This window comes from Eublepharis macularius, chromosome 4 (genome assembly GCF_028583425.1).
Source record: "Eublepharis macularius isolate TG4126 chromosome 4, MPM_Emac_v1.0, whole genome shotgun sequence".
NCBI classification, from domain to species: domain Eukaryota; kingdom Metazoa; phylum Chordata; class Lepidosauria; order Squamata; family Eublepharidae; genus Eublepharis; species Eublepharis macularius.
In genome coordinates, this window is record NC_072793.1 from 13,906,422 (window position 1) to 13,920,013 (window position 13,592).

The 13,592-nt window shown below is 46.4% G+C and overlaps 1 protein-coding gene across 1 annotated transcript in view; it reads left to right on the forward strand.

Annotated features, from left to right (window-relative positions):
• The window catches only part of HELZ (helicase with zinc finger), a 255,751-nt gene that overhangs the window by 146,535 nt on the left and 95,624 nt on the right, over window positions 1-13,592 (forward strand). Inside the window, exons 16-18 of the mRNA XM_054976797.1 lie at window positions 892-1,070; window positions 2,797-2,915; window positions 4,390-4,535. Of these exons, the coding sequence (XP_054832772.1) occupies window positions 892-1,070; window positions 2,797-2,915; window positions 4,390-4,535 (444 nt within the window). The remainder of the gene's footprint in view (window positions 1-891; window positions 1,071-2,796; window positions 2,916-4,389; window positions 4,536-13,592) is intronic.

Genomic DNA, 13,592 nt, shown 5'->3' on the forward strand with positions numbered 1-13,592 from the left:
TTCATGACTCGGGAGATTCGAACCCAACTCTCCAAGAACTTAGTCCATCATTCTAACCACTACACCACACTGTCACGTTCATGCTTGTGATTATGATTCAGATATTATCAGAGAATGGCAACTTTTCTGCTTTTCAAAAGTTATTTTTTAATTTAATTAAACCATTTTAGCTTAGCCCACCATTCCACCCAGCTTTAGGGGTTCCCAAGGCACCAAACAATAAAAAACATTAGAACGTTAAAAACTCATATAGCTATATAACAATAAATGAAACAAATATAGACACAGTGAGGGAATGCCAAAGAAAAAAGAAGATGGAAGACATTGATAAAGAGCAGGGCTTTTTTTCAGCAGGAACGCAGTGGAATGGAGTTCCAGAACTTCTTGAAAATGGTCACATGGCTGGTGGCCCCGCCCCCTGATCTCCAGACAGAGGGGAGTTTAGATGGCCCTCCGCGCCGCTCCGCAGTGGGCAATATAAACTCCCCTCTGCCTGGAGATCAGGGGGTGGGGCCACCAGCCATGTGACCATTTTCTTCAAGGGCAACCCACTGAGTTCCACCACCTCTTTTCCCAGAAAAAAGCCCTGATAAAGAGAGACCGTCGAATTTCGCTGCGAAGGGAATGCCATAATTTTGGCACCATGATTGAAAAGGCCCATTCTTGTTGCCACCATATAGCCTGAGATGGCAGGGAAAGCCAAAGCAGGGCATCTGAAAATGACTCTAGTAGTTGGGCAAGTTTATGTGGGATTTGGGTGTCCTTAATGTGAAGAATGTAATAAATAACAGGTTCTGTAATGCATCCCACCATGGTTTGCTTTATTTAACAAATAGTTTGATAGAACTAGATGTGTTACCTCAGCAAGTAAGATTTTCTCTTTCTTTCCAGGGTGTATTTCAGAAATCGCTGGGTAAAGACTGTCCACCCAGTTGTGCATCAATACTGTTTGATATCCAGCACACATTCCACCTTTCAGATGCCCCAGAAGGAAGACATTCTTAAACAACGAGTAGTTGTTGTTACATTGAATACTTCACAATATCTCTGCCAACTGGATCTTGAACCTGGTGAGGAACCATGCACGTGCCCCTCTTTTTTTGATTTACAGATCTGGTAGCCTTGCGGTCTTCCACTACCATAAGTGGACCCTGCCGCAGTGTTTTTTGTGATGGAGAATTGAAGGCACTGAGAATGTAGAACTGTGCTCAGGCTGTTCAATGTTATCTTTGTACAGTCATGTAGAGTTTAACCTTATCGTCATCCTGATTCTTGTTTCTTTTAAATAAATAGTAGATCATAAAGAAAAAAGCTAGTAGCACTCTAATTTTAAAAAATCAGAAGAACAGAATGATAGTTTTAAAACTTGCAGGGATATAAAGTTCCTTTTTCTCCTTTCCCCACGCTAGTGCAGGATGCTCTAACCAAGGGCAAGCATTAAATTTACTTTTTAAAGCAATTCAGGTATGTCAGATGAGATAATCATGTCATATATTTTGAGAAGCCTCTTGAGCATCCCCTCATATGAGTTTAGGGAGAATTCCTTCCTAAACTTGATTGTGCCTGTCAGATAAGGAAGACAAAAGAAAACATCCCCAGTCATACTTCCTGAAAGAAAATGCTCTTATCTCTCTGATAGGGTAAAATAATCCTGTCCAGCATCTTGCTTCTATTTATGTTTGTCTGTTTTGAATGTTTTAGTGGCAAAGGAATACAGAAATATTTTGCTTTGCTGCAACCTTTACAGACTTGATTCATTAGTATGCTTAAAAATATATTGAGTTTTCATTATTTGAGAAACAGGATTCAAACATTTCATATGTAAATAATATATTTATTTGATACACTGGTAACAGCAGTTTTCTTTCTATATACTTCCACTTCAACCGTTTCAGTGTTTTAAAACTTCCAAAGTACACCTAGAATTGCTTTACGTTTCCTATACAGATGTTGCTGTATAGGGTTACAGAAAGATATACACATTTTCACATGTGATGCATGTGTATAGATTTGTTTAATTGTTTATGTGTATAGGAAATGGAGATTGGCCACAGCTTCCTGATACATGTATGCTGTAAATGCATGTGGCATATACAAATAAGGCCTTATATAAAAGCCAGTTTAACCATTTGCAAAGACAACTGTTTAGTGGAAGAGGAAAATGTATAGTGCGTCAATTCAAACCTATAATTCAGTGAGTGTGCTTTTTATTAATTATGCCACGATGATTGCATCATTGTGTACTGGTGAATGATTGAACACTTGATTGAGATTTATGCTTCTCTGCTCATCCCTGTTGTGTGACTTCTCAACCCCTCTCCCTGTTGTGTGACTTCTCAACCCCCCTCCCTTTATTGATTTGCTCCTGAATAACTGCATTTTTTTTTCACAGGATGGTGAGGCTTTCCCCTTATTTAAAGATTCTGCAAAGCACATTGCTGGATTGTTGCCTGTCTATCAGAAAAGATGGTAGTATAGGATCTGACCATAAATAGGGCTCAGCAAATTAATATTTGAAATAAATTCCAACAAGTCCAGAAAATCATTGATAAAAAAACCTCTGCCAGGAGATCTCTTGAATCGTCTGAAGAATTCTTCTTCAATACCCTTAACAGTTTTTGTTTTTGGTAGGGCGGTAAGATGACATGAATAGACTGAAATGAGCTTGCCAAAATTAGGCATTTTACAAACCTTTATTGTGTTGATTAGGCTTGAAATTAATCTGAATTTTTGATAAATCACCACCACTACTTTTATCACTTGCTTTTTAACATTTTGTCTCCTTTTGTTTTAAAGGTTTTTTTACACATATTCTGTTAGATGAAGCTGCACAGGCCATGGAGTGCGAGAGTATCATGCCTCTAGCACTAGCCAACAAAAATACGAGAATTGTCTTGGCTGGAGATCATATGCAAGTAAGACTCAGCTTTATTAAATTTAGCTCGTATATATCTTTTCTTGAGGAGAAATTAAAGATAATGTAGTATAGTGGTTAAAATAATGAGGCACAAGCCAGAAAGGACCCAGTTCAAATCTCACCTTACTCATTAACTCACTTAGGAAGCTAATGCGTCAGCCTCTGAAATCTCTATAATAAGGGGGTAATAATTTACCTTATGTATTCTCAGCCTTTAAGACCGGATAGGATAAAATCTAAACTGAAACACATAAACAAACACAGGCTGAAAATTGTACCTTGTTAGAAAGAGTGAGAAAATTACATTGAGAAGATGTACGATGAAATTTTAAATTACACTGGCTTGATCCAGCAGAGTAGAAGGATTTCTCCTTATGGGACGTGGCTTTCTTCCCTCCTGGCCGATCTCAGCCCACAATGCCTTCTGAAATGGTGCTCTGGAAGGACAGGGAGAAGGTACTTCTGTAGGTCTAAAGCAAATAAATAAGCTTGTTATTAACATATAAGTATATTGAGGGGCTAAATGAAAAGGGCAGAGCTGTGGGAAGAACAAAGGTTATGAAACATAATACATTCCCCCGGGTTATTCATGTTAATCTGTTACTGCATAAAAGCTACAGGCAAGCCCACTTCATCAGATGTATGTAGTGAATCCTCTGTCAGTAGATTTATATATGCTTAAAGATATACAGCATGTCCAAATAACAACATAAAGAACAATACTTAAAATGTAGAATTTGAAGCTGTGAGACCAAATTACTGTGAATTGACACACCAAAGGTCGTAAGAGAGACGAGACCCTTTTGGTTCATGCCTATATCACCTGTGCTGGAAGCAAACTCTAGTAATAAAGAACTAACTAGAGAATCCTGCCTTTCTTGCAGTTGTCTGCTGCTGAATTCCTCCCTTGACTACTGGGGGAGTCAGTTGAGTTGAGATACATAGAGAAACATTGGGGATCAGGTAGGTTTAGGATGTGCAAGGAAAAGGACTGAAGCATCTCTCCCTCCCTTTGTTGGAACATAAGTTGATTGGGCTGCCCATCTTGATTCATGCTACAATATATGCAGTAATCAAATACGAGATCTGAATTTTCAGGTCTTCAGTTTGGGGCTGAATAAGGATGCCATCTTCTGTGTCTCCCAGTAGAACTGAATGAAAACAGTTTTGACATTACTTCTGTGGTTTGGAATCACAGCAACCTCAGACGATGATAACCATGTAATTTTGCTGCCTGCAGGCCCAGAGCATGAGCTAAGAATACAGTGTCAGACTATTTGTTGTGTTCACATTAGATTAAGACGTTTAATATCATTTCTATAGATCTACCATTCATTTCCCTAAAAATTTACATGGCAGTATGAGATAATATTTTGCACTGATGGTACAATTCAATTATAAAGTTGTTGGATTGAGGCAAACTCGCAGTCTAACCCAAAGAAATAACATTCTCTGCGTTTTGTCTATTTCAGCTCAGTCCTTTCGTCTACAGTGAATTTGCAAGAGAGAGAAATCTCCACGTCTCACTACTCGATCGTCTCTATGAACACTATCCTGCAGAATTTCCATGCAGGATCTTGCTGTGCGAGAACTATCGCTCCCATGAAGCTATCATCAAGTAGGTGTGAACTTTTTCACTGTATCACACTTGTTCTTGGCTGGCGCAAGTGTCTAATAGAAACACTTTGAAAAGTCTTTCACCATTACACTCCTAATGTAGTCAAAAAGAGAAGCTTATTCACCTAACACTTCTAAGAACATAAGAAAATACTACTGTTTTCGTATGTTGAAAGTTAATTCAACTTCTTCTGAGACTTAACAGAACAGAATATTTGGACTTATTCAATGTGATTGATGCTACCGAGACCAACAAATAGAGAGAAGACTAGCGGTGTGCACCCCCTCCAAATCTGGTAAATCTGAGAAAAAATTCAGAATTCCCTGAATTCTAAATTGATTCTCTAATTCGGTTTGGGTATTTCTGAAAAATTCAGCCATTGTTTTCTATGGGAAAATTACTCTGAGAGATAACTGGTGAGCTAGAGGGGTCATTTTTCAACCAACTTCCACCAAATTTGGAGGGAATTTACCCCTTACTGTTCTCTAAAGACCCCTCTCCCCCAAGTTTCATGAAGGTTGGACCCCAGGGGCCAATGTTATGGCCCCCCAAATAAGGTGCCCCCACCCGCTCTCCATTATTCCCTATGGGGGGAAATGTCTGGGGGCTATCTAAGAGCTGGGGGTGGCATTTTTCTTGCAAACTCCACTGAATTTTCAGAGGACCTACTTCTGACTGTCCTCTAAAGCCCAGAGGCCAATCCTATGACCCCCTGAACAAGATGCCTCCAGCCACTTGATTGCTTCCTGTGGGGAAAAAAGTCAAAGCTGACCCCCATTGCAGAAACACACTGGGGCAAGGCTACCATGGCTAAGGCACACTCCCAGATGCAAGCTGAGCTCATCTCAGAAAAAGCCCAATAGAACCAAACTGAAGCACAGGAATAGACCCCCCCCCCAGAATCAAAGTGAAGGAAGGACGCCAGCACCACATCAGAGAATCACATCTATTCCACTCAAACCAAACTGAAGCAAGGGACACTGTTGCAACTTAGCCAACAGAACCTGATGCTGGGTTCAGCCAGTGGGGAAACACCACAGAACAGAACCAAGCAGTAACCCACCACAAGCACAAAGCATTCCCTTGCTTCAGTTTGCTTCTGTTGGGCTAAGGGCAGGTACGCAGGCTGGAAGGTGCATCTGGGGAATGTTGTTAGGTTAAAGGCAGAGAACAAGTAGAGAAGCAATATATTTATGTGTTTGTTCCACAAATAGAGGATGCATGGAGGAACTGTAATTTTATCTGGACAGAACTGAAGGTCAGCCAATAGGCTGAGTAACAAAGAGGGTGGTGGGTTCTGGAGTTCCCTGTCTGTGCAGTGTTTCTACAAATAGACCGGGAACGCATAATAGCAGCAGCAAGGAGTAAAATACTTTGCATTTATAAGGAATGTAGCCGTTGTTCAACAAACAACTTTATAGTCCTTGCATGAAGCCTGTGGAGTTGTCACTATTATCATATTGCTGGGGTAACAAAGCTCTAAGAGAAATTGACTCAATGGAGCACATCTTCTTTAACTGCCCAAGTCGTAGTAAAATTAGAGTGGAAACCATCAGTCCATTAGTAGAAAGATTCCCTGGAAGTTCAAATAAAATCCAACTTGATTATCTTTTGTCTGATCGGAATCGCCAGACAACACGTCAAGTAGCCAGATTCTGTGCCCAGGTCTACAAGCAACGTAAATCCCATAAGGCAGACTGACTGTATTTTAACCTTTTAAACAACTAATTTATGATGATCTTATTTTTTTACTCTTATATTTATTCATTGTTCTTCCCCTGTATCCAGTCTCAACTGTTTTTAAACTGATTTGCAAATGGTTTTATATATACCGGTCACAGACTGTAATAATAAACTCGACTTGACTTGAACTACTTTACCAAACTGGTCACGTAGTGAGTTCATGACCAAGGCAAGTTTTAAATAGGGGAGTTCCTGAATAGTACGCTTAGCCACTATGCTAATGAACTGTGACAGAGCATGTGCCTTGCATGTAGAAATTCCCAAGTTCAATCCCTGGCCAGCGTCAGTTAAAGGTGTTGAGAAAGACCTTTTCTCTGCTTGTGACCCTTGAGAGAAGCTGATGGTCAGAGTAGAAAATACAAAGCTAGATGGACTAACTGAGTTGTTATAAGAACTTCACACACATGTTCATATGCTATATTCGTAACATGAGCTTAAGGCTGGCTGCCTCCTCCTGATACTGGATGTTTAACAAAGCTTTGTTTTTATGACACTTCTGGAGTGATTAGAGAGGTCATTAATTTTGTATTGCTGTCCAGTGTTGGCAACTTCAACTTGAGTGTATTCCTTGTAATTCAAGAGCGAGATAGTTATTCTGTACCTCTGCCTCCTGCCTATCTAACGTTGTTTCTCAGAGGCCTCTACAGTCACACCTGTGGGTTCTGTGCCTTTTACAGGCTAAGCTCACCTTGAGGATAGGAGCACCACAGCATTTATCTAGAGACGTAGAGCTGTTCTGTTCTGTGAACAGTTCTTTTCCAGCAGCAGTACCATTGTTTACAACTTTGTTGATATCGTGGGCCCTTTCCTCTCTTGGATTACTCTTCATTTCCAAACTCCACCCCCCCCCCCTTTTCTTTAGTCGGTGCATATTTCTACATCCCTCTACATCCTACATACCATTTTTAAAAAGTGTTCACAGTGACACAGTAAACTGCTTTCTCCAGATGGACATGATTACTCTTTTTTCCGCTTAAGAGAGATTCATATTACCAATTAATGTTATTGGCCCGTATTACCGAAAATTCACTCAACAGGCCCACCATATCCATTCTATCCAGCTGAGAGCTTCTCTTGCCCTGTTAAAGCCAAACACCGCAGTGCAATGCTTGATGTCAAGCACCAACTGACTAATCTGCTTGGTCCCAGCTGTTATACTGTTATTGACTCCAGACCCATCTTTGGAGCTTGCTGGTAGCAGGAATTCGAATTCTACACTGAATCTGATTTAAGAGTTCAGTTCATCGGAATCAAAGCATCAGTCTCATTCTCCTACAGAGCCGTGGAACAAGGAAAAGAAGACTATACACCAGGCTCTAAAACAATAGGAGGCTTTGGTGCCATTGCAGCTTAGCTGGCTGCTCCTATTTCAGCTAAACATTAGGAAGAACTTCCTGACAGAGCAGTCCCTCAGTGGAACAGGCTTCCTTGGGAGTGGTGGGCTCTCCTTCTTTGGAGGTTTTTAAGAAGAGGCTAGATGGCCATCTGACAGCAATGCTTATTCTGTGAACCTGGGCAGATCATGAGTGGGGGGGGCAGGAAGGGTTATATCAGCGCTTAGTTCTCGTGTTCCCTTCTTATATGTTGTGGGTAAGGCTGATCGCCACCTTGGGGTCAGGTAGCAATTTTCCCCGGGTCAGTTTGGATAGGGATCCTGACGATGTTTTGCCATCTTCTGGGCATGGAGCAGGGATCACTGGGGGTGTGAGGAGAGGAGGTACTTGTGAAATTCCTGCATTGTGCAGGGGGTTGGACTAGCTGACCCCTCGAGGTCCCTTCCAACCCCATGATTCTATTTTGATAGCCATTTCAGTATTGGGGTCAGAAGCCAACAGACCAGGTCTTGGCACCAACTAGGATATCTGTATGATATCCATCTCGAGTTTTTTGATGCAAGGAAGGATGACCTGTCTTATCTTTGTCCCCTGAATGTTCAATGCAGATCGAAGCAGGCACCCTGAAGCACATTTGGTGGGCTCCGAGTACCAGCTATGGAAGATTCATTGCAGGAGGTTTTCCCTATTTCATCACAAATCTGAAATTCCTCTAGAGCACCATCTCCTCAAGAGGCTATGTCTGCATTCTTCACGGCATTCTTGTCTTATAACTGGGTTCATTACTGATATGACGAATGGCACCCACACTCCTAGGAGCATCAACGCTTTCATTCCCTTCGTCATTGTCTTTAGTGAGGACGTGACACTGTTGTGACTGGGATTGTTACTCTGACATCTCGGCTAGAGTTCAATTTCCTTGTCCTGATTATTAATATCTACTGTGGGTCCAACATACCACCACTCCAGCTCCACCATCAACACCTAGCCAGCCTTGAGAGTGCACTTGCTTGTCTTACAAGGCAAAGTTGTGGAAATAACTATGGAGTATACTGCCACAATGAATTATATAGACCAGGCTCCCCAACCTTTTTGAACCTGCAGGCATCTTTGGGATTCTGACACAGCATGGTGAATACAGCCACAAAATGGCTGCCACTGCTTCCTTTAGTTACACAGTGAAGATTCTTGTGCTGCAGTGGCAGCTGCTGCCAAAGCAGTGTTTTTTTAAAAAAAAACTGCACTGCCAATCACATCTCCAGTGGTCAATCAAAAGTCTTGCTGGGCAAAAGCCCCACCTGGCCTTGCTCACTTTCAAAAAACACTTAGCAGGCACCAAGAAAGGAGCCAGCCATCTTTGTGCGTGGTCACCTGTTCACATTTCTAGATATATCAGATTGCTAATTTCTTGGCCATAGAGTTCATGCACTGAGAACATGATAAAGAAGGTTGATTACCTTTAACTGATGTTCTTGTAGTGGCCATCTGGGGAGTCACTCAGCCCACCTTCCTTTTTTGCAACAGATGTGGGCTTGCCTGATGCATTGTTCCAGGAAAGTATGGATGAGAAAGCACGGCTCCACCTTTAAGCATTCATCCTTGCATAAGTGGGACTAACCTGAGACTCCTCTAGAGCACTTCTCTCTATCCCCAAGAGGCTACTTCCATAGCTTGCTGTAGTTTTAGAAGCCTATAAAGGATATTCAGCTCAGGCGCAGGTGACCAACATCTGCACAGGTGACCAACATCTGTTATAAGTAAGCAACCTATTTTTTCACATAAAGGATTTGAGCAGGGAGAGTGGTGTAGGTTTGAAGGAAGGGACATATCACTCCTGTGTTTGTGGTCATGTCAAAATTCTCATCTCACGCCTTTTCCTGCTTTTCCTGTAGAAATTCCAAGTACATATAATATTTTCCTGGTCAATAGCCTTGATAGAACACGTACCAGTACAATCATAACTTTGTTTGGTGTCTTAAAGATGATTAAGAGCATAACTGCAAGATTGTGCTATTCTTCCCTTAGCCCTTTCCAGCTCCCTTAATGACAATTAAGCATTTCACTGGCATAAAAATTAATATAGTTAAGGCTAATCAAAATTCCTGTTTAATAAGGATGTGAAAATACGGTTTGGAAGTGGGGATTTGGATCTGAGAAGAGAGGGAATAGAGCGTGTGGTCTTGTACCATTCCTTGATCTTAACCAATATCATATAGTGAGAGAACCCATATGGTGTTGTGGTGGGCTTGTCCAACTAGGACTGAAGTGTCAGATTCAAATTCTTACTCTGTCGTGAAATTCACTGGGTCACCTTGGTCCAGTCAAGTGATCTCAACTTATCTCACAAGACTGTTGAAAGGTTGAAGTAGAAGAGTGAAGAAACGTCTACGTGTGACAGTTAAACTCATTGTGAATCTTGGCTGTAGCATATAAATGACAAATGTATTCCTTGATGTTTATAAAGTGTGGGCTACTTGGAGAAGGAGCCCCATGGCGCAGAGTGGTAAGCTGCAGTACTGCAGTTGAAGCTCTGCTCATGACCTGAGTTCGATCCTGGCGGAAGCTGGGTTCAGGTAGCCAGCTCAAGGTTGACTCCGTCTTCCACCCTTCCGAGGTCGGTAAAATGAGTACCCAGTTTCCTGGGGGTAAAGTGTAGATGACTGGGGAAGGCAATGGCAAACCACCCCGTAAAAAGTCTGCCAAGAAAACGTCGTGATGTGATGTCCCCCCTATGGGTCAGTAATGACTCGGTGCTTGCAGAGGGGACTGTCAGGACTTGCCGCGGCTGCTGCTGGGCGTGGCACTGGGCGGTCTGCTCCTGACGTCACAGGGGGGCCAGGGACTCTGCAGGACCCTGCTCTGTGGAAGGAGGGGCGGTATACCTCACCCAGACTCCCTCTCAGTCCACTCGCTGGCCTGCTCAACCTGGCCTGCTTACCCTCTGTGTCCTCCTTCATCTCCTCCTTCCAGAACTCTCCTCCAAGCCACCACCCTTGCATCCTACTGCTCTCACTCCACATCATCACTCCTCACTCACACCCACCACCCCAGAGCTCTTCCCAGCCACCCTTTATAGGGTTTCCTCTCTCTGCCCCGCCCTCCTTCTAGGCTTGTTCCTTCTCCTGACCGGGCCCAGCTGTGCGTCCCTCCAGGTGTTTCCCTCCAACCACTAATCCCTCCTGGGCTCCTTTGCTTTGCTGGTAGGGTGGGGTTGAGTGCAAGCCATCCCCAGCTGAGGGCTCCTTGGCCTTGCTCACGAGGAGCTGCCCCAGCCAGCCTCCGTGCTATTGGGCTTGCCTGGCCTTGCTCATGAGGTGCTGCCTTAGCCAGCTTCTGCGCTGCCAGCTCAGCAATGCTGGGCGGGGCTACCCATCTCCTCCCCCAGAATGCCTGTGGCAGCCCCCCCTGGAGAGGCTTGGCTTCTAGCAACTCCTGAGCCAGGCTGCTGTCTTCTAGCCATGGTGTGGCTCTGGGCTGTAGAGACTGCTTCCTCTCCCTGCCAGGTAAGGGCTCTGCTTGGGTTGCTGCTGCTGCTGCTGCTGCTGCTCCCACATTCCCCCTGCTGTGGCCCTTTCCCTCTGGCCTGCTTAGCCCCCTTTCTTCCCCCTGGAAGGTGGGACTGGCTGGTCTCTCCTTGCCCCCTCCACCCCTCTGAGGTTCTGGCCTTTTACCCCTTCCCCCTGGAGTAGGTAGGTTCTGGCCCTGGTTGCCGGCTTGGGGGGTGGGGTTGCTGCCACCCTTTTGTCCCCTGCTGTTCCCTCTTGTCAAGTCTGGGGGCTGGGGCTCAGACCCCGGACACACCCCCCCTCTTAGCCTGGACGTTGGCTCGGAGGGGCCCGGCTCGAAGAGGCGGGACATGAAATCCGCATCCAGGTGGTTGGCCCCCCGGCGGTACACTACGGAGAATTGGAATGGCAGAAGGGAAAGGTACCACCGCAGGATGCGGGGGTTGTGCTCCTTCATCCTGTGCATCTACTGGAGTGGCGCGTGATCCGTCATTAGCGTGAACGGGTTGTTGGCTAGGTAATACCGTAGTGCTCCTATGGCCCATTTGATGGCGAGGGCTTCCCGTTCTACGGTGGCATACTTCTGCTCCGCGGGCTGGAGCTTGCGGCTTATGAACAGGATGGGTACCTTTATTCCTTCTTGCTCCTGCATTAGGACTGCCCCAAGGCCTGAGGCCGACGCATCGGTTGCCAATATGAAAGGCCGCTCAAAGTCCGGGTTCCACAGCTTTGTTGTGTCGGACAGGGCGGTGCGCAGGTCAGTGAAGGCAGCCACCTGTTCCGGGGTCCAGCTGAGACGATTGGGGCTGCCCTTCTTCAGACAGTCAGTCAGGGGGGCTGAGCGGGCCGCAAAATGTGGGATGAAGCGCCCATAATACCCCATGAGCCCCAGAAACCGCCTGAGCTGCCGCTTGGTTTGTGGTTGGGGCACGTCTGCGATGGAGGCCACCTTTTCAGGTGGTGGCCGGACCTGCCCTCCCCCTATCACAAAGCCCAGGTACCTGAGTTCCTGGAACCCCAAGTGGCTTTTCTTGGGATTGGCCTTCAGACCCGCTTTCTGTAGTGCCTTGAGGACCCTTTCCAGGTGCCGTAGGTGGGTGGGCCAGTCAGGGCTGAAGATGACGATGTCATCGATATAGGCCATCGCGAAGTCCCGACAGTCCCCCAGGACTTGGTCCACCAACCGCTGGAAGGTAGCTGCCGCCCCGTGGAGGCCGAAGGGCATGCGGCGGAACTGGAAGAGGCCCCGGGGGGTGGCAAAGGCGGTTTTCTCCCTATCCTCAGGGCGCACTGGTACCTGCCAATACCCCTTCGTCAGGTCGAGGGCAGACAGGTACCGGGCTGGCCCCAGCTGCCCGACCAGGACGTCCGCCCTGGGCATGGGGTAGGCATCGAACTTGGCCACTTTGTTCAGTTCCCGGTAGTCGATGCAGAAGCGGGTCGTCCCATCCGGCTTCGGCACCAACACTATAGGGCTGCGCCACTCACTCTGGGAGGGTTCAATGACCCCCATGCGCAGCATCTCCTCCGTCTCCTGGTTCACTGCCTCCCACTGCTTCCGGGGAATGGGGCGCCAGGTCGACCGGGCAGACTGCCCCGGCTGGGTTGGGATGGCATGGTGCACTAATTTTGTAACCCCGGGGCGTCTTGAAAAGACCCCGGGCACTCGCTTCCATAGGTCCTGCAGCTGGGCCTTTTGGGCAGGGTCGAGCTGAGGGTCCACCTGTGGTTCCTCGAACTCTGGGGCCTCGGCAGTCCATGGCAGCTCACTGTCAGGAAGCTCCAGGGGGTCCTCAGCCAGCCGGCACTCCTGGCTGTCCCGCTCATACCACCTCTTCAGCAGGTTCACGTGGAGCGTCTTCCTCTGACGTCGACGAGGCCCACACTGGACCTCATAGGTTGTGGGCCCTAATACTTTTGTCACCACATAGGGGCCTCGCCAGGGGTCCCCCGCCTCCCTGGGGAAAACTGTGCGGTGGACGAGGACCTTCTCCCCTAGCTGGAAGGTTCTCTGTCGCGTACCCCGGTCGTACGCAGCCTTCTGTTGTGTCTGGGCGTGGGCCAGCTGTCGGCCTGCTTCCGCTTGAAACTGCTGCACCCGCTCGCGGAGTTGGCTCACATACTCCTGGACTGGGGGAGCTGGGGGGCTGGCTTGGGGACCCCATTGCTCCACCAGGCGGGAAAGCATTCCCCGTGGCTTCCGCCCATACAGCAGTTCAAATGGGCTAAAGCCAGTGGAGGCCTGGGGGGTCTCTCGGAGGGCAAACATCAGGGGATCGATATACAGGTCCCACTGGTGAGGTTTGTCATGCGTCATCTTTTTCAGGGCCTCCTTAACCGTCTGATTCAGGCGCTCTGCCAATCCATCTGTTTGGGGGTGGTAGGCAGAGGTGAACACCTGCCGGATCCCCAAGTTCTGACAGAGCTGACGCATGGCCTTTGCTCGGAAGGGCCCTCCCCGGTCCGTCAAGATT